Raw genomic sequence first — 27793 nt, forward strand, 5'->3', positions numbered from 1 at the left:
GTTCTCCAAATAAGCATTTCAGACTGCGTGCTTGCTTCATGCTGTTCTCTCCCACTTTAAACAAAAGAGAATTAAACAGTGAATATTAAAATACCAGATTGCCCAACCAAACCATAAAACAATAGTCCTGTATCTTCAGGCTAACTTGTAATTTGAAACAAAATAGACAGTCTAACTGAAACTAATACTAATCCTCAGGAATTTCCAAACAACAATACAAGTTCATTTATATAGCACATTTTACAAATGCTGCAGCTGTAACAAAGCGCTTCACATATAGCATCGAGGCAACCGCAAAGACAGTGAAAATAGTAAATTGAAATACAAATTAACATACAATTGCGGAACAATAATAGCCAAAAGCCAAAGAATAAAAATTGGTCTTCAAACAACTTTTAAAAATGCTAATTTAGTTCCCATAAAGCAGTAACACATATGGGATACAAGAATGTTCACAAGCATATGCTTTACTCTACTGGAACAATGACTATTAATGTTGATTACTAGGAGACCTTCTCTGGCCCTTCTTTCTTTTTTTTTTTTATATACACAGAATGTCTTCCAATAGACCTCAGTGATAGCCTGCATTTTGTGGTACAATGTGGTGCAAAACTAAAAACATTCAAATTTTTAATCCGGACTTACCTGTATACTATAAATGTAAATGTTCCTCACTTTGCTTTAATGGGCTTTCCTTGGCCTGTACACACCCTTCTACAAAAGATTTAGTAAAAATGGCTTAAGTGGCCTTGTATAATCCTGCGCACAAATAGGCAAAGATGATAATTCAATCCCCTTGGTGACGGTAACAATGCCAGCCTTCTTCGCAACAGCAAAAACATTATTAATGGAAAATGAAAAACATGTGCGCCCAAATATAAATTTGGACAACAATTTCACACCTGGAGCATTCAACTATTGTGTGCCAAATAATGGTGTATAACCCTCATTGAAGCAGCTGAACTGGGTTCAAACCACATTTACCTGCAGAAGAAAGACCACCACTGAACATGTTCTGTTCAACATGACTATCATAGATAGCTACAAAAATTACATGGCAGTAAATGCATTATGTCTATTAATGTAGGTTTACACGCCAACACTAAACCTGGTGTCGGATAGTCAAATACTTAAAACGTCGTTGATGCTTCAGATTCTGCAGTGGTAATTTGAGCGCTGTCTAAATTGCTGAACAATACAGGCTTGAATGTTTTATGTGGTCTCTGACCCCAAGTCACAGGAACAAAGAACAAGGAAAAAGCATGGAGGAGGGAAACATCAGACTCTAAGATAGAAGATACGTACAGTATTTCAGCTTCTCAGATGAACGATAACATTGCAGTTGCCATCAATCACATACTATCGGGCACAAAGACATTGCTCACTTGTCAAGGCAACCATTTTCAAGACAAGCATGAAAAAGGACATCTAATGATGCACAAGTAAAGCAAAAACAAGGGAATATTTGTTTAAAAATGACCATCTTTTTCACATTAGTGTGTGTACTGTAGCTAAATGCGAAGTAGAAGTTGGGAGGGGTCACTTAGGACTTGGGCTCAAGTCACATCCCAAATTACATGCTTCAGAAAACACAGACAATCTCAATATACTGTATGGCAGGAAGGGGAAAAAAGTGTTATTGCACTCCGGGCAAGCACTATAATGAAACATATGCATGGCAACGCATTTCCGGTGGAAAGGTCAAGACGGCGTAAGAGTTTCCGCTGTCAGTACGTTCCTAGCTACTGGCACACCCTCTGTGTGATAATAATCTTTTTTTTATATGCATATGTGATATCATCGAGTTGTCTAACATATATATGCATATTTTGATGATAGTCCTTTTCAGGGTCAAAATGGCATCAGACGTTTCCAAAAACAAGATGATTAACTCCTCCAGCAAAAATTGCAGTGCAGAGTCCATTAAAGATGACCCTGGCCTTATTGGGCTGCAACTAAACATGTGGTTAAATGTATTACATCTTTGAGGTATGAAATGATTTGAAATAATGAAGTATGGAGGGGAGCCACAGTTTGGTGTTTTCAGTCCTCATTACTGAATCTATCTCAGCCTGCTTGTCAGTCACAGTCTGCTTGCCTTGTTAAGAGAGTAGAATCATGAATCTCCCATAGGAGAAAAACCCACTGAGGATTCAGAAGAGCTCTTGGCCCATATATTTTCATCGTCATAAACACTAGTCTCATATTAAATACATGCCTCAAAAGTATAAATTCAAACTTGGATGAGAAAGAACTGAGTGACACAGAGAAGACTTCACTGAGTTTTTTTTCCAACAGGATTTTATAGCAAGTAGTTGAAAACCAAAAAAATAAATAAATCTAGCCACTCTGGCATGAAAATCAAGGCAAGGCAGCTACAGATCAGTCATTGTGGGTACTGGGAACTAAAACAATTTGCTCCAGGCTTGGTTGTTTCTATGACCCTAGAAGACATACTCCGTGAGGCCAGAGTGTGTGTCTGTCAGACTAAAAAAAAAGAAAAAAAGAAATAAAAAAGTTCCTTTACAACTGCCTGAATGGGGGATCAGCGCTCAGTGATCTTTTCTTCTACCATGAACTGTGTTAATATACACTAGCAGATGAAACTGAGTCATTCTTATCTCCAATAAATATTTCTAATGTTGAACGCACAGGTGCCATCTTAGACAATTACCGTGTTGCTATAGTGTAGCCGCCAGGGTCACACTCAAAAATTAAGCCTTCAAAAGGGGGCTTATGAATCCTTTCTTTGACAAAATGGAATTAGTGGGCGTCAGTTGGTGGCAGGGTGGTATTAGCAGTGCTTTTCACGTCTCAATCCAAACTGGATCATAGACTCTCTAAGAGCATTCTAGCAGTCGGTCACCACATCCAACACAACAACACTCGGAGACAGCTGCAAGGGCGAAGGACTGAGCCGATGCTGTACCGCGCCAACTGGACTAAATCCAGTAGGAGCTATAAAAGAATGCGGGACTGTGGTTTTTGCAGCTCTACACTGATAAACGCTGTGAAACAGGCAAAAGTATGTGCGTTTTCGGGACGTACGATGAAAGGATATGCCTCAAGTGGCATTTTTCGAATAAATTTCAAGCGAGCTTGTGTATGAAACTGGCAACGGTATATATGCAGGCTGATTTCACACCATGGGAGCTTAACCAGTGAAAGGAATCAAGCAGAAGTCAGTTCCACCTCAGAGACCAAGGAAATGTTTTCCTATTGATGTGGTCCATCAAGTCAGACCTTGTTTTTTACTCCCCATGGAGGCTCACAGAGGCAGGCACCTCCTGAGCAGCTGACCACACCCGTGGAACAATGACCTCGATAAACTCAAACAGAGTAGCGTTTGCTCTAACAGGGGCACTGGAGGGTAAAAGAAAAACGTGTGGTAAATCAGAAATGGGTGCTCTCAGGCTTGGAGAAGAGCATGGAAATAGACGGTTCCACATATAAAATCAATTTTCACATTTACTACTCGTGATCCAAAAATCCATCTCTACACACATTGTGGGCCATTACAGTTCCAAAGAATGAGAATTGATGAGAGCGGGATGGCCCAGTCACAATTGCATCTATTGTTTCTGCCCGTGTATTTTGACACTGGCCTCTCAAGAGGACCTAACCTGGCAAAAACCTGCATTTTGTCTATACTGCGAACAAATGTGCATTGGCTTTGTACTCGAGGCAGTTCTTCCCACTGTCTTCCATCACTGTCCAGTTTTCCCTACGGGAAAAGCGGACTCGGGATTAACAGCACCAAGATTTCAGATGGATTGCTGAGTCGCAGTTCCCTCCTACTTACCTGGCCTGCTCCCCACCCCGCACCACTACATTTTTACACCCCAAGAGGCCAGGGACATGAGGGCCACATCCAATTCCTCTTGACATGCCGAGCCATAAATACTATGCAGTGTAAAAAAAAAACAGCAAGTGCTATCGGTCCCAATCATTAATCATGCCTGTTGCATTACTCTCACCCTCTCACTCTTAAACTCACAACCCATTTCTTGGAAATCTATCTTTCCCATAGCCTCCAACCTGCCCCATTATGCTATCAAATCTGGAATTGCATGGCTACAGTTTTGCATCAATTAAATCTCTATCTTCAAGCCTCTTGTTCCATGTTTCCCCAGATGTATATCTCGGTCTCAGCTCTCAAGTTACCGCATGAGCAGGTCATGACTGACAGACAGACACCAAAGAATTTATTAGTATATGGAATTGAATGCATTTGAGAGACATTTCTTTTGAACGTTTTGACACTAAAATCAGGAAAATTCCTAGGATTTTCTTCTATATCATTTTCCCATCAATACATTGTAATTGTTGCATTACAGTCAGGGGTGCATACGGTCCTAGGAGGAAAAGTACCATCTATTCTAAGCGTTCATGGTACAAGGGTGTATCAATAGAGTTCAGTATTTGTTGGGAAGGCACTGCTTTGGTAAGCTTGGCGATTAACTTTTACAGCTTGGGAACATTTGGTGATTCTAGAATAGGCACACTGATTTGGAGACTAATAATTTGTGCTTTGGGGTACACACTGTAAACAAAGAAGCAAGAAACTCTGTCTGTACTCCAATGAAACTGAAAGAAAGTCGTTTTTGTAAAAAACAGACAGATGGTGAGTGAGATAGTGATTTGATCTCAGGGGATAAAAGAGCGATACATTCTATACAAACAGCAATGTGTCAACTTGGTAGCTAGAGCATCTTTGGTTGCATTCAGACTGCAGGCATATCTGATTGCAATCAGATTCCTTCTCAAATTCAATTTTTATGCCTGATGGTCCACACTGTTTTCGGCAAGTATCCAAATGGGATCTGGCCCTGTTCAGTCTGGGCCACATTATTAACCCTTCTGACAGGTTTCCATCGGAACAATGTCGGAGCAAAGGCATCGTCCAACACATGTAGCGTTTGACGTCATAAAAATTGCAACAGAGGCAACGACAAGGTTAATCATCCCCACAGACCGATAAGGCAATGTATTTTCTCCTCTGTCCAGGGACTGCTGTTTTCACGGAGCGTCAAAACTGATTGGTGTATTTGGAGCTCTTCAGACTAAGAAGCATCCTATCCAAAGACGATATGAAACTAGAGAATCAGACTTCATGTACATTGTGACTATTTGGACGACAAACGAGCCACTCTATTTCATTTTGAATTGGCAAAAAAAAAAGCTTAAATTGGCTGACAGTCTGAATAAGGCCTTTGTTGCAGTTCTAAATAACTTCTGCTGAGTTTCTTACCCATTTTTACTCTCTCCCAGCACCTCTTGATGGTTTTCCTTGACTGTTGTTTGTATTCCCAAACTGATTGGTGCCACTGGCTTTAGGAACCAGACAGAAATCTATGAAGCACTACAAGGAAAGGCCATCCTTTTTCACTCAGGGAAAGGCCATCCTTTTTTCACTGGCCACAGAGCCCATAAATAATTCAGGAATAAGTTGGTGAGCTTGCAGAACATCTGACCTCAGAAACATGAGTGTGGCATGCCGTCACACACAGGTGAGGAGGCTTTATATCATCTGCATGGAAACCATTACACATATGGTATCTGGTAACTACAAAAACAACATGCTTTCTTTTAACTTGGTCACAGTGTCACATACCATGTTAGCCTAGCTTTAAAACAAACACAATGCATTGAAATTCCAGCCTTTCTGCAAATGTAATTGATTATACAATGGTGATTTAAAAGCAATCCAGACACAAAGTAAAAATGCATGCCCATAGATGACCACATTACATCGCTTCAGTTTTCCAACAATACATGTAAATCTATACATGTTTAACAAAACAATCAGAGCTTGATAATATCACAACCAAAATTAAATTCCAAAACTACACCATTGTACGACACAAATTTGCTTACAAAAACACACAAGTTAAAAACGTCCCAGATAAAACTGACCCCAAAAAACATATTTAATAGGCGCGCACAAAGATCAGTCACATAAATAGCTCACTTTCCCTCATGTGATCAAATCAAGATATGTTGAGTTTGTAACCTGCATCGCTACCAGTTCACCAGACGAAATGTGACCTGTGGAGATTCCATCAGCACCTCTAATTGATTTGAGGGTACTTTAAGCCCCACCACCATCTTTCCCTTCTCTTTTTTTTTAATACACACTCGAAGCAGTCCACATTGTCATTGCAACAAAGTAGGGGGTCACTTACCATTCCTCAGCATCTTTCACACAAAAATAACAAGCTACAAAAAGGGTAAGCCTTCACCTTCTGTATTTAAATCTTGCTGATAAGCCAATCAAAAAGCTCTTGATTCACAAAGTATTGATTAATGCAGAGCAGATAGCAGAAACTAAATGTCACAGCCTTTTTCCACAAACATCACCCTTCTGATGTGTTAAAGCAACCAAACTGTATGATAGAAATTTACCAAACTGATCAATCAATTATCTTTTGCAAATATAGTTCATTCATGCCTCATTTCCAACACTTTTCAAATTTCTTATCATTCCATGGTATGGACAGTAAGTAGCATAAGAATCCTGTGTGGAAGAACTGTGTTCAGATTTCTTTTGGTATTTCAAGCTCTATCGTTTGTTCCACATTCTAATTTTGATTTCACGGAAATCCTTGGAAAAGAAGCATCTTGTACACAACCAAGTAAACACACCACACATACACATTATGGGAGTGTCATGGGATTAAGAATTTTGAAGACTGCTATTTTGTTTACAATGTGGGATGACCAGGGATGCCTCACCCAGTTTCAGCATACGATGGTGAGGAGATTTTCAACAGGAGGGAATGTTACAGGCATGACTCACTCTGTGTGAATCTTTTATACAGTAGGTCTAAATTAGCATCGCAAACATGACATGAGAGGACAGACGGCTCTGCGACATGATTGACAGCCTAAACATGGTATTTAAACAGATGTTTTCTATTATTTGTTATCGGTCAAGGGACATTTTGTTCCTGGTTTTGAGGCAGTGCAGTGTGGCATTGGCAATGTTGTAAAAATGATTTATAGGCTCTCTGACAAATTACAGAGCTTGATCTTTCTCAGGGCATCTTGTGTGTTCTATGACACTGGTTAAAAATATGCTTTATATATGTAAATGACAATGATTTTAGATAAAATTCAAAGTTGTGCTTGTTTTTTCTTTATTTTATAATTCTATTACCAGTTGACGGTACTTCTGACTTAACTGCTTTGTTGAAATTGTGATGTTTTGAATCATTTGCTTTAAATGAGTATGCAATCAGTCGATAAAACATCTTCAATATTGTGAAGCAAAACAAATTTGCAAGTTTCATGTAAAAATACTTTTACAAGTCTTACATTACGTCGTCATTATAGGCAAACAGCTGTCAGAAAGTAAAAATTCATTCATACAGTTTGCGCCACACACCACCGACAGGTTAATTAATTAGCGCGACACCAAAGGAGAACTGTAACAATGTTCCTAAGGTTAATTAAGGTAACCTAAGGTAAAAAAACAAACATAAAAATCTATTTTTTTTCTAAATATTATCTAAATGAAATCTATTGGAGCAAGCAGCAGATTCTGGCCTTGGTCTTACTACATGCTTTTGGAAAAATAATCTGCATATAATGGGTCGGGTGACTGTTGCAATATTTAATGATGGACCCTACAATGCTTACATGCACTCCTTTATTGAGGAAGGGCATGTTGTCCTGAAAGAGGGTCCGGTTGATGTTTCTAGCAGATACGCCGCACAGCTGTAGACTTCATTAACACATGTTCACACCGCATTTACATACTCTGCACATAATTCCACATTTTCCACCAAAACTTGTTTTTGAGCTCAACATTCAGGGTGAGATCATCTACATTAATGACACTTTATTTGAGACTAGCTTAATTAGTTTGGAGGGCATGGGCTGCAAAATTCAAACACGTTGAGTTAACAATCATCACCTACAATCCATCACAGTTGTAAAAGTTACACTCTGCATCTGGCGCTAGTCATGAGTTCCCAAAAGAAAATCAGCTGCATGTAGCATGTGTCAGTTGTCTGAGTATAAAATGTAACATGAGAAGAAAGTTCAGACATATTTTCTAAACAAAACTTAATAATAGATTAATTATTACCCCCGTATACGTGAATGTTTTTTTTGTGTTAAACCTCATTTCTCCACTGCTTGTCAAAAAAGCGCCCTCTTGTGGCAAAAATGTACAACAGCCATTTCAGTGCCTTCATATTTGATACATTCCAGATGATTTGAGATAGTTTCCTTGGTAGACAGCATGGAGTGTGAGCAATGAAAGAATGCTGCAACAACACATTTTTCATGCAAGCGTTTAAGTCTTTTGTGTCAATTGTGTTAAAGTGGCAACTCATCCGTGTCATCATTTACATGACAATTTATCATCTATTTGGCTATGAACATCATTCCAGGGTCGACCAAAACAAGTTATTTTCAAAAGTTCAGCTCTTAGGCTATTGTACTGACAATGCATTGCAGACAGTTGTCCCTCGGTTAATTGCTTCTTCAAAGTCAGAAAAACTAGGATCTGTAATAATCCAACTACGTCGTGGTTAAAGCTCACCACTCTTGGGGTCTCAATATGTGCCCTCTCTGCAACTTGTAAGTTACATATGTCCATAATTGGCAAAAGAAAGTGGGGAGGGAAAAAACTCACCTTCTTCCGGGGCTGCCATTTCATCATATTTGTAAACCAAAATGGGCCAGCATTAAGATATTACAGGAGAATGGAATGTAGATTGGGGGAAATCCGGGGCGCAAGTCATGCTGCTGCCACTTCACATGTTCTCCAAAGGGCGACGCATGCTGAGATGTGCCAGGCTCAGTTTGCGGCAATTTTTTATGAAGCTAGATAGCGCAGTTGACGCGACTCATAGACCGTTTAAATCCAGTTGTACTCGGTGAAGAAATCAGAGCCACGGTGTCGGTTGTCAGCGAGTGCGCACGATGGTTTGCGTGCGTAAATCCAAAAGCAGCAATCCGCTATGGAGCCGCTCACTCCCTTGGCTGGAGGTACGCAAGGATCGATGCCTCCACGTCTGATCCAAGCCAGAAAAATCGTTTTTAACTTTTTCAAAACGTCTTCCCAAGTGGGAAACACTGTCAGACTGCGTCCAGATGGTCCTCTTGAATCCAAGGAAAACACGCAAAAATGGGAGTGCGTCTCAAAATGTAGAAATAAACATCACAGTGTTAAAATATCTCTTTTTCTTTCCTCCAGCGGCGAAGAAATACTTTTCCCCCGGATGTTCTCGTAGAGGAACAGTTACAAAAAAAGGATCCAGGCAAGACAAGAGGAGGGGGAGATTATTTTCAACAGAGAGGAGGGGGCAAGAACCCCCGAAAAATCCCTGGAATTTGTGAGGAGCTGGAAGGATAAACTGATTCGCGCAAGAGCAACAAACTGGACTGAAGCTTTCTGATGACTTCCTTCCCTTCGCTCTTTACAGTACTCACTAGAGGAGGCAGGAACGGCAGGCAGGGTCATAGCGCCGCCGCCGCATTCAGAACTGGGGGTGGGCTGTGTGTTATGGAGGACCGTGCAAAATTTGAATAAATAAACCTTGAAATGTTTAATGACAATGTCATTAATTAACAAAATGTTCCACTTATTAATTAAATACGGAATTAAATAAATCAATGTGTTATTAAATGTGTCATTATTCAAATAAATTTCCAATGATTATAGGTATAATTATATTTATAATTATAGCTATAATTAGAGAGAGAGAGAGAGAGAGAGAGAGAGAGAGAGAGAGAGAGAGAGAGAGAGAGAGAGAGAGAGAGAGAGAGAGAGAGAGAGAGAGAGAGAGAGAGAGAGAGAGAGAGAGAGAGAGAGAGAAATAGGCTGCATTTGAATGGCACTTTTCTACCGTTGGTACTCAAAGCACCCATTTCACCTCCTGATGACATACTGGCAGAGTATCGAAACCCAGGGAGAGGACCACTCGACCACTGAGGCACACGGGTCTGCAACAGGGCTATACATGTATGTAATGATGAATGAGTTCAACATTGCTGGGGAATCTGTGGAAGATTTAAAAATAATATTGATTTTGGATGCATATTGGAACACAACAACGTTTGTGTTGCTTTTGAGGGGGAAAAATATTATTCTGCCGTTTAATAAAAAGTCAAGTCAAGTTCGTTTATATAGCCCTAAATTACAAGCAAATCTCAAAGGGCTTCACATGTACAAAAATTGACAAATATTCTCAAACATCCTCTGATCTTAAACTCCCAGGAGGGCAAGGAAAAATTTAAAAAAAAAAAACTACTGGGGGAAAAATGAGAAACCTTCAGAAGAGACCACAGATGGGAGGATCCCCCTTCCAGGATGACCAGGTTGCAATGGATGCAGAGAAATTATGAATACTCGGCTATCATATTAGAAGAAAAGAGTCAATCGTATTCACAGGGAATATGACATCATAACGTGTAGTACAGGTGGGTAATTGATTCATCAATGCTTTGCAATCGCTTCGCACACAACTGAATATCGATTCAACAAATCGTCTGAATCGATTCACCTTCCTGCCAGTGGGGTTTATGGATATACAGTATTGTTCGATTAATATAGTTCCTAGAGTGTTAAACCCGGGTATCCTTTGTGGAAAAGCCAGATTTTCTGACACAGATCCTGTCTTTACCAGGTTCTTAATTGAGCAGTGACAAAACAAGCGGTTGGCACTCCTTCATAGTCTGTGAACCTATTAAAGCACCACTAACTGGAAACAAACATATCTCTGACAAAACAATTCTGAAACTGGCTAATTTGTTCTCATCACCTAGGTGCAGGTTATCCTGTCTGACAGACATGAAAGGGTAACAAGCTGTTAACTGTGGTAACATTATTCTAATAATAACATCACACATAGCAACAACTGTGACTAGTAGCCTAGTTTTCTGTCCATAGAGGCTGCTGTCCTTTTTTTAACTGTAAATTGAATTGTTGCCACAAAAACGCAGTATTCATGAAGGATGCTGAGGCCTTGGATTTTGAAGACAACTACAGCCATGTTTATGTCCCTGTTTTTCCTGCTTAGAGCAGCTGTCATAAGTAGAGCACAATGCAATAATTTACCTGTAGCCTTTCCGCAAATACGCCTGCCAGAAATTGTATTCAGATATCCTTTGTCCACAATGTCAAAACATCTGCAACTATTTAACACTTAGCAGACTTTGTATAATTTAAACTAAATAATAATATTTTACTCTGAAGAAAAATAACTCAATGCACACGCTGGCACTGTCCCCAAACACAGCAATCATCAAGCAATTATTGATGTGGAACCATGTTTACCGCAGCCGCTGAACGCCATTGCCGAATACGTGATAGAATTAACACTGTAACGGGATTACGGTTCATTCATAAATTGTTATCTCAATGTAGCAGAAAGGCAAATGAAAGAAGTGGTCGATATGGAAGGGTAGTGTGGGGAGTTTAAACAATAAGTGTTGTGATTTAAATTGGTTTAGGTAATGGAGTCTATGGAGCTGTGAGTGTGGTCAATATGACGGGTCACAGGGGTACAGGGTGCACACCGGGGTCACTCGGATAACAAAGGATCGGCCGGAGGAGGGGCTGATCTGACATATGGCCACATGGGTGGACTCCTGCTGTGCACAGGGTGTCCACTTGGTAATCCACATGGTTGAACACAAATCAAAGTTAGACACTACCTCCCACACAGGCAGAGCAGGGAAGTGGGCACCAGCTAATGTAACACCATCTACAACTTGTAAATTAGAAATAGCATCTTTACATGGTCAATAAATAACCAAACGGTACTTTTCTACTGATGCTTGCTGGCACTGCACCACATCCAGCCCGACGCCCAAAGTTAACATTTATGTTCTCTTTCAAGCACACAGAGACGTTGTAAAACAGGTATGAGAGGCTTTCATGAAAGGCATATGTTTGATGATCAATCAAAGGCCACTTCTGTGTGCACCCAGACTGGAGCCCGTCATCTGGCATCTCTATCCAGAAGTGGCTCCCTCTGCATGCCTCTGCTTTTCCAATCAGAGTTGCACAGGAAATCAGACTTCTGGCTTCAGAGGGAAACAAAAACCTCCTCTTTCACTCTACAATGCTTGAAGCTGTTTGGGGAAAAAAGAAAAAAACGTTTGTGCTTCCTAATCTTGTTCCTGCCAAGTACACACTCGAAAATTTTTCCACGATGTGCTGTGATTGAGGGTGGATACATTAAGATGAGTCACACTGGTCTATACTGTGACCTGTGTTTCTACTGTCGCCGATTAGCAAACTTTTAACTCCTCTCACACTATGATGGATTTAAGGATATCCAAGAAAACGTTCCATATGTTCAAGCTTCTGCCATGCCACTCCACATTTTGCATTAAGCTGCCTCGCCATAACTACTCAACTCTGAGACGTTTTATTTTCTTAATTGCACAGCCATGTTGAGTGTTCCTCCATATCACTCAAGCTGATGATGCAACAGCTGCCTGCCTATATTGCGTACATATTTGTATACTCTTGTGGACTTCAGGCTTATTCAAGTACATATACGGTGGTATCGCAAGAAAAAAAACTTAATTTGTCCCCCTGTACCCCTCAATGAACTAAGAGAGAGAGATGCACAGCCAGCTTCTTTCTTCATGTGCTGCTAATTTATTTTCCTACATGCCCTGTCAATGCATATGCCTCCAGAGCAGAACAACTGTGCAACATATTTTTAGGAATAAGAGCAGGAACATTAGCATAGCAGGGGCTTATTTCATGTCCCATGTCATGATTACATTAGTACCGCTAATACTAATTTAGCCAACACATCATTCCTTGTTTTCCGATGGCAGCCTCCGTACCACTATATTTTGTCCTTCCCAAGCCTTCGCTTCTGTCGCTCAACCCAACCAGTCGAAGCAGATGGCCCCTCACTGAGTCGTCCCCGAGGCTCTATCCAAGGTTCCTTCAAGCTAAAGGGCAATTCGTCCTTGCCTCAGTCACCACGGTACTTGCTGATGTGGAGGTCCCATGAGGTCCCTTTAATGCATAAGTAGTGTTCATATCAAAAGCGCCTTGAAGAAAAAAAAAAAAAAAAACATGTTTTGTCAATTTGCTGCCTTGGAGGAAAAGCTTAAATACAATGAGGTGACTTGAGTAAGAATTTCTATGCAATTCAAGGTCTAGGTTGTAATAAAGCATTCTGATCAAATCTCCTATGGCATGCTCTTTAACATAACTGACATAAAATGAATGCATGTATGTAAACATGGCAAACCAAAAGAGGGATGTGTCTGCTGCATTCAAGTGGAAGACCATGACAACTGGCCTTGAAGACCCATTAGTCCCAATTGGCCATCAACGCAATGACGGGCATCAGTACACAGTCAACAACTAGACAGAGAGCGTTACTATTGAACTTTGGCTTTAAAACTATCCACCGATCCTCGACTGTTTATGCAGCAGCTCATTTGCCAGCATGTGTCGTGAGTGTGAATCTGCTTGCATACTAATAGCCAACACGATGTAAAACATGCAACATTCAGATGGTGCTGAGGTGGGGGAATTTTTGATTTATAACCAAAACTCTGAGCTGATATGAAAAGCACTCCAAAAAGCTCTTCTGATTGTTTGAAGGTAATTGATTTTTGCACGGACTCTTGCTCTTGAATTCCAACACTGAAGAGTTACAGCGAGCCCATCCGGGTTTCTTTTATTATAAAGAGGAGCCTTTCAATTGCAGCGGTTAATATTTCACACCAAAAACCCAACAATATGACCAAATTCAAAAATGTCTCACATGTACATGTGTGCATACATAATCATGGGGTCTGTCAACTAGCTTAATTGCTTTAATTGTGGACACAACACAAATGGAGAAAACACAATAAAAAAAAATTGAGTGGTTAAGACATGCCCTTTAAAAATTAATAAATGAAAAATTCCAGCTTGGAGATGTGTTTACAGTGCTTGACAAATTGCTTCTACTGTCAGACATGGCAGATGGATGAATCCTTTTAGAAAGGCTTTACAACATAAAAAATAATAAGTGTTCGACAGCAATGACGCCCACATTCTCTGTTGTGCTGTACATCACTGAAACAAATAACTTGCATCCGCATCCATTCACCTATTTTACAGCGCTCTAATTTTAGTGATGCCATGTCAGAATTTGGACAGGGTGTGTGTGTATCCGTGTGTGTGTGCGTGCATGAGAGTCTTGGAGCCTCGTGCTGATTAAGTGTCTGGAGCCTAAGGGGGATAATGAGAGCCTCTAATTAATGAGCCAGTGCATATCTCAGAGTTACAGGGTTCTATATCTGCAGAGCTGCACCCACACATATATACACAATCGCAGACACAAACAAACACACACCTCCGTGCACTGTGAGGATATCTCCCCGCACAGTGTTTTTTTTCCAGCAGGGTTTGTGTCACTGCAGTTTCTCTCAGATCTATGTCCTCTAATAAGGATGGATGGGGTGAGATGTTAGAGTGCCCTGCTTTGAGAAGGTCACATGTTCCGACCACCCAACATGCCCCGAGCAAAGGCTGATGATGATAGGGGACCTGAAAAAGCATTTTAAATCTTAATTGTTGCTGAGTCGTGTCCACAGGGGAACCAGACTTTTGGAGGACAACAGTGAAGGAAAAACAATTGATCGCACACGCAGGGAAAAATCCGACTGGGGGCTTTGTGAGACTTTATGAAATTATCATAAACATCTCAAAGGGAGTCAAGGCTTAGCAGATAAGGTATTATGTAATTTTGGGGGGATGTCTATCGTAAAATTGGGTCAGCAGGCTACATAGATCATTTCATTTGTTAAAGAATGGAAAAAGCCCCAAATCTGTCCAAATCTGAGACATCCTCTATCGAGTAACTTGCAGCCATTTTATAGAATAATGGTTGATTAAAAATGTGAGGGTTTTTATCTTATGTAAGAGTGAAATGTTTCACATAGACAAAACAAGGGTGAGCAATTAATATTGTACGGGGGGGCAACATGAGAAACTGGAACGTTTGCTGAGGAACAATTGCCAGCATGCTCACCTCAACTTTGAGTTTGCATCCAGAAATAGCTTTTGCTACGGGTGTAGATAAGGTATAAATTGTTCTGAATTACAAAATACACATTTTAAACACACTGATTATATTAACTACCAACTTACATTAGTCAGATGTAGTCAAGAGTCCCAAATATACACTTAAGTAGGAAGTATAAAATATATAATGATGTATAATTCTATTGACAGTTATGTATAATGATATATGTATGACTTGACAGTATTTGAAACAGTAGATTGAGGCAAAATCTATTGAGCCCTCTTCCCGCCATTGTGCAGGAAATAAGAACATAAGAACAAACCACTGTTGTTGGTTTTGCTCGTCTCTAAGTAGTTACTCGAAGGGTTGGAAATGTTGCTAAAAATAGCAAAAATGTCACAAAAAATTGGCAACACTTCATAGACAAGTCGTAGCTCTTGCTCGCTACCTCACTTGTACTCGCGTCCACATGTGTGCTCATAAAAAGCACCACATATTTTACGTGTGACTTCACGGTCAATGTGAGGGCCAGTCACAGACTGTGGGCGGGTCAGATGTGGCCTCTGGGCCATACTTTGCCTAGACCTGACGTAGAGGCAACAAAAATACAAAATTGCCAACAACTCGTCCTTGTCATATGAAAGAGCGCTGAAGACTTATTAAGCTTTTTTAGTTAATTGTGTGAACTATCAGTGATTAAAAGTGACCCTGCACACCGCTCTCAGTATAAAGACAAAAAATAACAGTGGAACCTCTAAAAGTCAAATGCAATCCATTCTGTTCTTTTCCTTCACCCTGAACAGGATAAGCACCGTGAAGAATGTATGCATGTCTTTGAATCAACTCTAATTATTGTCAAAAGTTTAAATGTGCCATTAATAGTATACTATTTCAACAAGTGAGAAGAATAAAACATATTTTTGAAGCTGTCTCTGCTCAACATTTTCAAGACTTGATTATGGGTAATTGTATTTATTTTCACCTTTCTGTAGATTGCACAATAATGAAAATGCTTCTTTCAAGATAAGATTCTATGTTTCATCTAAAGATTGCTCACGTGGAGCGATCAAGACATGATTATTTGCTCCCATTCCCTTATTATACGTAATACTAACGAAGAAGTGCTAACTTAACCTCTCAACTTACTCCACGGTAGATTTCTGAGATGTTGAGGAAAGAAAGTGCCTGTTGCTTTCATGATGTGTTTAGCAAATTCAGTGGTCTTGGACATGGATTAAAAAAAAATTGCAGCATATTGTTTGAATCAGGCCGGCAGTTAAGCAGACGCTGAGGTTTGCCGACAGTGAGGCTGCCACAAACTAGACGACATGATCCTGCCGTCCTGTGTGGTCCTCTCCAGTCTGCACACTAAATATGGAGATGCAACAGGCCATTGTATTTAAATGTGTTTGTGTCAATTCACTTCAATGGAGATAAATATACACACACACACACACACACACACTCAAAGAAGCACAAAAACATTCTGTGGTCACATCAACCCATTTACAATCACTCATTTAGAAAACCCCAAAACCAAAACTCATGGTGTGTTGTTTTTTTTTAAATGGCCTTTCCTTCCAAAACCGTCATCATATTCATCCAATCAAAGTTGTCCTTGTGTTTTCCTTGTCCCTCCATTTTTCTCCTCTCTCATATCATATGTTAGCATTATATTGTATGTGCACCCACACATACTTCCATATTCTCATTCAAGTCACACACGCAACAGCCTGGTAATCATAATAAGCACATTAAAGGCCGAAACGTATGACTGATGATATCTCGGCAAGCTAATTACTGCACAAATGTTTAACTACAGTGAACCTTCTGCGGCTTATCCTTTTGTTAGGATAATTGTTAAACTACAAATCTAAGATAGAAGCAGACCTAGAACTTTAGATTTTGCTTGTACAGAACATTCCCACGTGGAGATCAGCCTATAATACGTTAATGCTTCAGGCTTATTATTCCAGTGACAGCTCTCGCTTCTCTTACTGATCTAACCCTGTGCGGGCATATCAAATGTAAATTAACCCTTTTGATGTGAAGGAAGACGGGTTATGCACAAAAAGACTCTGTAATAGCTCCATCCTTTCTAACTACAAGACTGCAAAAGGAAAAAGTTGGCATAATGAGAACAGCGCACATTACAGCGTGACACCCACCGCTCCATCAGGTTGCAGTAGTTTCGAGTCACACTGGTGAAGGGATTAGACCAGTCCACTCTAAATCACTCAGACTTTACATCAAAGGGGTTAAAGTGGGATTTGGTTTAATCTATCTCAGTAAAACAAGTGTTAATCACTTAAATTAGCCCTACAGTATAACACAGAAAGGCTTCTTTCAACTCAACGTCTGATTTAAGGGCTGGAAAATGCGCCGCGAGGAAAGCGGCGGCCGGTGGAAATTTTCGTCCTCCCTCTCACTGAAAACACAAATAGAGGGGCAGGACGAGTTAATTTAGATGCAGCTAGTGTTTGGAGAGGGCTGAGTCAAACATCTGTGCTCCCTGCCTCCTTTGAAACAAGGGTTATGTAAAGCTCTCTTCGTGATTGGTGATCCTTCATTACGGGGTGACTTACAGGATATCCTCAGGCTAGTACTGATACACGTCATGTAAGTGATGCGGCAGAAGAAAGAAGTGGTAGGGGGCTTGACTCTACTCCCAAGGACAGGGACACTCCAGTCGCTTCTCATCACACTCATGCGGCTTCTCCGCCCCCACCGGCTTGCTCCCTTGCTGTCAAGGCTCCCCGTCTTTGGTGGTTTGACTTTTCCACTTGCATCATCTTCATCCCACTCTGGCGCAGCCTCCTGTCAGAGTCCACCGCAAAACTTTTCTTGAGCACTGGGATAGAAACGCCACCACTGGGCCTGAGACTTTATATCGGAGAGCAACAGTTTCACTTCTGAAGGTAGCTAGTTAGTTTGGCTGAGCAAGTGTTTTTCTTTTTAAGTAGCGGTTGCTAAGAGACTTCCAACAGAGCTGCTGTCTGCCACCACAATGACCAGTTTGGCCAGTGGATTTGCCCGAGTTCAAGTCTCCAGTCCCAGCTTTGCCCTTGCCATCTGGTTGGCGCAGTAACAGCCCACCTCGCTGCTGGACTCCTGAAGACAGGAAGGGAAGCCGAGGAAGTTCGGGCGCATCCAGGACGGACAGGAAGAAATATGGTTGGACAGTCAAGCGAGCAGAGATGAGGAGTGACAGACAGACTAATGGCTGAGGGAGAAAGTCCATGTGAGTCAGAGAGGACACCTCTCCCTTTCAGCTGCTACAACCAGCGTGACTCAATGACTGATGGATCGATTCTTCTGCCACTGCCTCCAAACTGTGTGTGTATGCGGGTACATGTTTGTGTGCAAATGCTCACAAAAAAGGCTACTGCATGTGTGCACGCATGAATACAATCTTCTCTCAAAGCGATCATGACAGCTCACAGCCTGAATGAAAGCTTCATTTACCCACAAGTCAGCAGTAATTTGCAGACCCACAGCAAGGCTTCGAGTCTAGGTGACCATTTGGAAGGTCAACAGAAAAGACGTTTCTTTATCAGGCAAGCTATGTACGCTGGAGAAGCATTTACAGTAGTGTGAGACCAGAGAGCGAGACTGCCTTCATGCCAAGGCCATCTTTGGTACAGGGTGATATGAAGTGGAAATATGAATTTGAATGGAAACTGTGTGTGAATGCTGAGAAATGTGAGTAAGAAAATAAAAAAAATAGGACTAATCTTGTCAAAACGTTAAAAAAAAAAAAAAAAACATACCATCCAGCTATGACATTGAGGAGATTTTTGACATAAGCGATTTCAGCAATCTGATCAAGAGCTCAGAAGCTCAATGCCTCTTTTGTACCAATACTGGTTGAGCTCTACTCCGATGTACTAATTTCAGTTTGCGGTAGTTGGTGCTCCGCTTTAAATCTGCGGCCATGGAAAACACAACATACTGAACCCATCCATCGGTTTAAATGATTACTCTTCATAACTTCGATGGTGACTCCCTCACCACCTGCCTCCACGTTAGAGACAGTACAAATTTGGAATGACTTGTGAGAATGTTTCCAGTATTGATATGCTGGATAGGGATTATCAAGAATGCAAAAACTGTTTGACTACTTCATGTGGCCAACTACATTTGACAAAAGTAGATCCTCAGAGTTGCAGAGTTTTATTGTATAGTAACTATGAGCCAGTCCAGTTACTTCAGTGTTGAATACTGTTCAAAATAAAACAAAGGAAATAACTCAAATAATCATGGAATGACAAAAAGACTTTTCAACTGTCACTATAATCTGCATATAATGTATTGTATTTCCATCTAAATGAAGGACCTTCACACGTCAGCTGGAAAAGGATAATTACCTGATAGACTTCTCCGATATTGTCTGACTAAATGCAAATTTAAGTTTGAAGCCAGAGGGCAGCTGAGAGCAGCAAACATCAGCAATTTTGAGAGTAGCTTAGTCTCTTTGTGATCCTCATTCTTTCCAGACTATCAGTCTCTCCATCTCTGTCTCACAGCCACCTTCGTCCTCCCCATACTGGCCACGACTGTCCTTTATCCTCATTCTATTTCATGCCTCGTCTTTCCCTCGCTGGTTCCTCATCCATCACCACCCACACCCTGCACGGAGCATCCCCCCTCCGCTATCCATCCTGGTCAGATACAAATATAGCCTTCATTGCGGCTGCTGACACACACTCCTCTGTGACTCATCACTTCATCGGACTCAGTTTGGCATTCATCAGATGATCTGAGCGCCACCATCAGCATCCGACCGTGGAACATCACAAGAACGGTGACTTCAATCAACTATATTTCTTCCCCGCTAAGTGTGTCATGGCCCCTGTCACTTCACTTAAATAAATGTGCCAACTCTTAACTAAAAACCAAGCGATGTTATGATGTATGCAACACTACTGAGAGTGACAACTGCGATGGATTTAACCACCTCATCTGAGAAGGCTAAAACATGATCAACTGCTGCAGAAATTAAAGGTGACCATGAAGTTGTTCAAAATAAAACCAGCAATGTGCTAACATGGGTTTAACGAAAGACTGCTTTCACTACGAACATATCCAGGAACCAGTCACCTTTTTTTTTTTTTTTCATTTTTGGATGCCTACTTTTATCCACGTCTGCATATATCCTGTTGTTTTTTAGTACAGTTCAGAACGGTCCATAGAAAATTCAATCAGCTGCCCGTGTGACTCAGCCAAGTCATTTCTGGGAATGATGCATGCCTTGCGCATGAGAAATTTTATCAAGCGTTTTTCTTGTAGGACTTCACGCCACGTTGCATCATGGACATATTTGATGCTGCTGATCATTTGTCTACTATTCTGTCTGCAATTTTGTTGACTTTATATTTTATCAACTGAATTTATTTACCATTATATTAATTATAATTTATTTTTTACTAACAAATGACACCAGCAAGACCAGTACAAAAACACCAAACCATGTTCTATGCTGTTTTGTTTTGTTTTGGTTTGGTTTCTTTTTCTAGCAGTGCAGCCACCCCCCAGGGATCAATCACCGAGGCAGATTTTGACCATGGACGCAAAGCTATACCCTCACAAAACGCAGATTAAACAGAAGCTTACCCAGGGAATAAGGACAAAAGACTTGGCTGTTGCGTGTCATTGGTTTTGTGAAAAATCTGATGTTAACTCAGACCTTCTCAATGATGTGTGGTTCAAAGACAAGGCTCACTTTCTCCTCATCAATGCATTTCAAGGGAGGGGTGTGCCTGCGTTATTGACAATTTAATTTACACGACTAAATTGTTTTCAAATCAAATTTGTTTAATAAAAAAAGCAGTTCTATCATCAGTTGTAAAAATGGCAGACATTATTGAGTAATCATTTTGAGTCGTTCTGTACCTTTGAATATGGATTGATGCAACATTGCACCAAAGCACCAGGTCCAGCTGTGTTCTATTGCTTCAAGGTTTCTTATGCAAGATTTCATGTGAAGTTGCCACAATGGAAACATGTTGAAAACTGTCAACATCTGCGTTACAGTTGAGTGTCTTTTAAACTTTAATTACCTCATCTGTTTTAAGTGAAATAAGAAGTTCAAAGTTAACAAGAAACAATGATAGTAGCAAAAGTGTTTTCCATCTATGCAAACAATGATGTGCTTCTTCATCCTACGCTTCCGTGTAAACATGCCTGAAATTTAAAAAAAAAGCAAAATTATGATGTAATATTGGTGAAATGCAATCGTGGGAGATACTGCGATCTCACACAGTGTCCTAACTGCAACGCCCCACACCCCAGATCCTCATGGAGGGGGTGGGCATCCGTCAAAATTATCCCAGAGGAGCGCAACAGATGTGAAGATGCTGTGGGAATCAATCATCCATTGTCTTTCATCACGTAGTGTGCTGTGTGTGTGTGTGTGTGCGTGCGTGCGTGCGCACGTGTGCGCACACGTGTGTGTGTGTGTGGTCTGTGTGGCAATAAGAACGATGACGACAATGATGTTATTCTTTGTAAGTGATACACTCATCATCCATCACATTAGATGCACATCTAGTTTTTAATGAGATCCAATCCAAGAACTGTATTAGGAATACTGCTCTGCAATCTGTCTACATTCATTTATTCGTTCATTGTATTCATTTATCATTTGCAGTGATGTATTTAGCATGATTGACCCTTTTCTGTAGCTTCAAGTCCCACACTGTGATGCAGTGCAGCACTGTTAAATCAATGATTACCTAATTGCTACATTTATATCTCTCAGACAGTGTCAAACTGAACAAAAAACTCAATTGGATGAGTGCAGGTCTATCTTATGTGGCCAGTGAATGTGTACCTAGAAAAAATAATTGTATGAAATTGGTGTCTGGTTTCAATGCCACGGTGGATAACACATAAGTAGGTTGCATTAGTGGAGGATTAGGCACTCATTAGCATCTCAAATTAATTTAATAACACTTTGGAAGGAAATTGAATGGTATGATAACTGCTGTCGCAGCTTGAATTGAAAGGTGCGACATTCATTTACACCCTCCACTTAGCAAAAGCGCTTCACAACCACGGTGCTTGAGGCAATACCACTACAGTAAAACGACATCTCAACAAGAAGTCGATGAAAGGATGAAAACGGGGGATTTTTCTCATCAGCTGTATTCAAGTATATCTGTTCAGTGGCTTAAGCCGAAAACCTTGAAATGGAAAGAAACGTGACTTGCCTGGAGCTAGAAAGAGAAAGCCAGTGTGTTCAAGCCAAGCATGACACATTGTGAAGATACAAAAACTGCTCCGACAGTTCCTGTATGGTCATGAAATTTGGGACAAATCATGTGACAAATGATCTCCAAATGTATTAGGTTCTAGTACTACTTGCCTCATTCAACTCTCAAAGGGAACATGGTTATTGCTCTTGTATTTTGCATTAATGAAACTGTAAACAAATATTACATAACCACGTATCTGTTAAAGACTAATCCTGCAGCAGGTGAGCTCTTCTCGCTGACTTTGGACTAACACAAACCACCCATCACACTGATGAACCATTTAATGTCAGTGAACCTAACATGTATCTTTTTGGAATGTCATACCTCCAGAAAATCTCCGCAAGCTATCGAATTGAATCCTGTCAACTGTGAGTTATATCTGCCAATAAATACCAACTGTCAAGATATAGTAGATTTGAAATTCTTGTATTGCATCGCTTGCTTTCAAGTGTGCCTAATGATGTGTCCGATGACCATATATGTGGCGTGAAAGCACTAACATGACTGGCATGGCATGATCACTTATAATGTCCATGGTGCCAGAGGTGGAGATGCACTTGAGGCTTCTTACTATGCAGATCCACAATTTCCTAAAGAGGATAACTGGCTTGGTGGCACTATCAGCCCATCCAGATGGTATACAGGGCAGCTTTGACACTCCAGAACAGGGTCCCCAGCTGCAGTGTCACCGCTTCAAATCTCCATGACCTACATCTGCTTCGCCTAACCAAAAAGGAAAGCTGAAGAAGGAAGTGGGACACCTTCCTCTTTCACGTGACATATTGTGTCAATTGTTCTCACTTTGCCTGGATCAAAATGGTGTCAAACTTTTCCTTTTAGTTTTGTGGTTCATGAAAAACATTTCTCTTGGAAATACAAAAATGCGCTTTCATTTTTCAGTATTAAAAAAAGGTCAGGATGTAAAGGTTAACAAAAGATTTTATAATGCGACTCTTGTTCATAATTCTTCAAAACTGGCCTGTCATCATATAACTTAATGTAATGCAACATGCTGATTTAAACTCAGATGATAAAAGTATAAAATGACATGACACATCCAAGGAAAAATGTACAGAAATTCTAGAAGTCACAATTGTACCCGCATAACAGAGACAATCTTGGCCCGGTGCCTGAAGGAAGAGGAACGGCAACAGCTGCCACCCAAAACATAGAGGGGATGCATTAAAAATAAGTGTCCCATGCCACCATTTGCACAAACAACCTTTCACTACTACTCTCACTACATTTCACACTATGGGTTCTATCCAAACAGATTGTGTTTGACAGAATTTACATGTGTTACTGAGTCACACATCGTCAACGCCCACGGAGCCAAAAGAAGGTTTCTGAGAGCATTATTAGTCGTGCACACAAGAGAACTTCAAAGCTTTAATTTCAGCACCGTTTGGTGGGAGGAGAAGTTGGCAATTCAACCGTATGTTGTTGTACCGAATTGAATAGGTAAACTTTTGACTTTTAAACCAACTGATGTATAGAGATTTAGTAACACAATTTAGACATTGCAATATTTTTTTCCACAAGAATGGAAAAGATGGAACCCAGATGAGTTTGGGTTGGACATTATCAGGACCAATCATGTCACAACAATGCAGTTTGATCACCTCCTTTGAAGCTAATCTACTTTTCGTCTATGCGATTTTTGTCCATTCATCCAGAATAACACTAGGGAAGTACAGTAAAAGGACATATCTTAAGGAGGAGAGATTATGACTCACAATTACTTTTTACGAGTTCATCCCAAAGGTGTTTGTTTTGGGTAGAGGTCAGAGTTCTCATGCTCTTCCACACCAAATTTATCCAACCAATAGAATCTGCTTTGCACACTGGCAAACAGTCACGTAGAAATTGTAAGGGCAAAACAAACATGTTTTAATTGAAACAATACACTACAATAGATTCCATGACTGGAGACTGATGATATAAACCCACAGCCATGAACTGAAACATCATGATCCAATAGTAAACAGATGGCCTTGGAGCTTTGTCCATACAGATTATGAAGCACGACTTGCACTGTTAAGCGTTATTCAACACACAGTTCCTAATCTTGAACAATGCACAATACACAAGGAATCCAGTGTTCATGTATACTCTGTGCCCAATCTAGTGCCAGGCTTTATATAAATAAGTCACTTTGAATACTTTGCTACTGCGTGGGGCCAAGCGGTCTTGTGACTGTCAGATTGTGTTTGATTAGTCATACAGAGTCAAACGTCGCAATTAATTACACTGGATTGGCGAAAGAGAGTCATGTGAGACAAGTCTTAAATACAATAAATGGAATACAGTACCTGTAGATTAAAGTACAGGTCAGAAGCTGGATATAGCTCAAGGTAATGGAGCAAATGTAGTGTTTCTGCTTTACAAAAATAAACAAGTAAAAAGTATGTTGCGTTAAAACTAATCTTACAATTAAAATTCATCCAAAAAGTTACTTATGTAAACGTAACCGGTTAAATGTGGCTCACTATTGCCCAACTCTGCCATTAACATGTTTAAGAAATCATTGAGCATAAAAATAAAAAATTAATATTGTAGTTGCAATAGTGTTTTTCAATTAAATTCATAGATTTTTTTTTTAAATTGAGTTAAATTGGTTAGAGCTGGCATTTGAACATGGGTGTGTATAATTTCATATCTTTTACAAGTAGCAATGTGCAATTAGAGCTGCTGCAGTTGGTTCAATAGCCGCATTTACACAGTCAAAGGTTGCCTGTGGAAGTCATCTGCAAAGACAGGCCAGATGAAGCAAGCAGGGTCTTTTATTAAAGCCCTGTGGGCTGCCATAAGGCAGTTAATACACAGAAGGGAGATAAAAAAAAAAAAGCTGTTGGAGAAACTCTATTGATGTGTTTGACAGTGGCATCTGTGCTGATATTGATTGGCTATTGACTGCAACCTCCCTTCCGCCGCTTTTTTGCCACAGGCATTCAAAGCACTGGAGGAGAAAAATACAAGGCGTACTTACTGACAATTTTAAAGGACGTGCTCTCAAACACGCCATTACAGATATTGATCGCCAGGCTTTATCTACAAAAGCGTCTAAGGAGGAAAATGAAATGAGGGTGACTGCACAGCAGCAGAGTCATCATCAACTCACACATCTCCCAAACTATCCCAAGACAGATAGAGATAGATGGAGCAAAAAAAAAAGTGCTATAGAAGTGAGGGACTTGAAAGCACTCACACACACATGCATACACACACACACACACATGCATACACACAGTGCCTCCTGCTGGGGAGCAGCTGCACCCCCCCCCCCCCCCCCCCTCCCCCTTCCGGGTGTGCCAGGCTCAGAAAGAAAGCGAGCTGGTGTTTTTACACTGTACTGTTGGGCACTCGAAACTCACACTTCACCCCCCACAACAAGCAACAGAAGCTCACCAAATGGCGTGTGAAATCAAATAGCGACACACGCCCAGATGAAATATAATAAGACATCACATTACATTGATGAGAAACTATACCATTACCATGGCAACTGTGAGGCGAACTGCCAAGGGGCTGGAAAAGGAAATGCTGAGTGAGAAGAGACACTTAAACCACATTTCCACCAAGCGGCACAATCCAGTACTGAATGCAACAAGCACTGATCTGGCTTGTGTGTTTTTTGTACTTACTGTAATGATCACACATGTGGGAAAGGAGAGCAATTGGCGCCCAGGCAGTTTGTTGAATGCCTGGAGTAGAATAAAACATGCTGAAGTTGCTGTCGGCACAGCTCTCAATTAGTCACTCTCATGTGCACACTTGCCGACATCATGCGAAAGTCCTTCAGGGCTTAAAATGTATATTTAATATGTTTAAGTGTGTTTTAATATATTTAAATGTATTTGAAGGCTGAGAACTATCAAACATTTTTACATGATTTCTTAGACTTTGATTTATGGGAGGTGGATCTGAAAAGTATCTACTGCAATGAGACTTTGCCTGTCCTCCAGCATGTACTGTTTAAAGTGGGTGGCTATACAAACAATGGAAAGGGCCAGAACTGTCCTTCAAAACATGTGCAGTGGAGTCTAAATGCTGAAATGTGTGGAAGGTTGGAAAATGTGGAAAATAGTATATGCTTTTAAATAAGGGGAATCAAACTGTCGGAGCAAAACCGCAGCGTACCTCAGTTTGACTCCAGCAAAGAATAGACTGTTCTGCTTTTTTTTCATTGGGATTTTTGTGGCGATTTGAAATGTTTCTGAATAAAGGATCATTCAAGAACGTGAGAGGAAGACGACAAAGAATATACACAGTTACTTGAAGCACACAGACTCACATTGAAAGCAGTCAAGCAAGCAGCACTCCAATATTTTTGTCAAATCCAATTAATGATTTGTTCTATGAATAGATTCAAATGGTTCTGTGATTTGTGGCATTTTTCTGCCATTTGATGCTGGAATGTATTATTTGACACCCGGCTAAAATGATAATTTGGAACTCGAGGTTGTCCAGCATCACGGAAAGTACGTACTGTGATTGAGTTTGAAGGTCCTATACTACTTCTGGCCACACATCCTGCATTCAATTTGCTTTGAAGATGAGTTGCTTGTTTTGAAATGGAGTAGCTGAAGATCAGAGGGGAAAGCTTTTTTTTTTAAATGAACCAAATGCTGACAACCTTGAATAATGAATGCACTGGTTTGAGCAGATGAATGACTATAATGGTTTAATTTCACTAAACTGTGTCTGATGTAGGCCTATGCAGGTCAAAGTCAGTCAGTCAATTATGAATTTGTCATTGGACGCCAAAACATTGTTGTATTTTTTTTTTTTGCCCCTGGAAAAAAAAAACTGAATTGTACATAGACATCAGACATCTGAAAGTGTCAAGATGAAAAATCCTGTCCAACAATTTAAGTGAATGATAATGTTTCTTTCTAACTTCATTGCCATGTAATAGACCAGGAAGAGCGCTACGTTGATAACTTTTTTTGATGTTATTATCAACAGTCAGAAGGTCTCTTACTTACTCTACCCGATACACAATTTTTGTTTTAGTTAACCTTGGTAAAGAAGTAAAAGAATTTTACAAACAAGTCAGCCAGAGTGACCATCAAGCAAGATAAACAAAGATAATGTGCAGTGCGACCCCATGCATTTTATAGAAGAAGCAAGGGAATCTGTTTTTAGCAGGATCTGACAGACAATTTTAGCATTGAAAACCCCACTTGCACAAATCACACTTTGATTGAGAAAAGTGCATCGACTGAATTCACACACACAAGTATTCCGTCGTCAAATAAACACACGCTTGGCCTGACAAGTTGCATATCAAAGCTAAGTGAACAAAATTGGATTCATTGGTGGAGTAAGATGCATGTCATCTGACAGCATGCTTAAAGTATTTCTTCTGAGATGACACTGTGAAAAAAAAACTGCATAAGCAGTCAGTGTCTCCCATCGATGCTGTCACAAAATGGCCCTGCAGTTCACCATTTCTCCTTGACACTCTCAATGCAAACTGCTAATTAGTGCAGAGCATTATACAACTATAAACCGCTGCCTTTCTCAAGC

General features: G+C 40.4%; 1 protein-coding gene across 3 annotated transcripts in view; it reads right to left on the reverse strand.

Annotated features, from left to right (window-relative positions):
- The window catches only part of LOC148398070 (tetratricopeptide repeat protein 28-like), a 145787-nt gene that overhangs the window by 91642 nt on the left and 26352 nt on the right, over positions 1-27793 (reverse strand). Inside the window, exon 1 of one of the 3 annotated variants that reach the window (XM_088376460.1) lies at positions 8645-9415. The exons of the other annotated variants lie outside the window; for them this stretch is intronic. Coding sequence (XP_088232586.1) covers positions 8645-8671 — 27 coding nt within the window. The 5' untranslated portion in view covers positions 8672-9415. Of the gene's footprint in view, positions 1-8644; positions 9416-27793 lie in introns of those variants that run through there. 3 annotated transcript variants of the gene reach the window in all.

The sequence above is a fragment of the Syngnathus floridae genome, chromosome 5, assembly GCF_059516105.1.
Source record: "Syngnathus floridae isolate MCC-2025c chromosome 5, RoL_Sflo_1.0, whole genome shotgun sequence".
NCBI lineage: Eukaryota > Metazoa > Chordata > Actinopteri > Syngnathiformes > Syngnathidae > Syngnathus > Syngnathus floridae.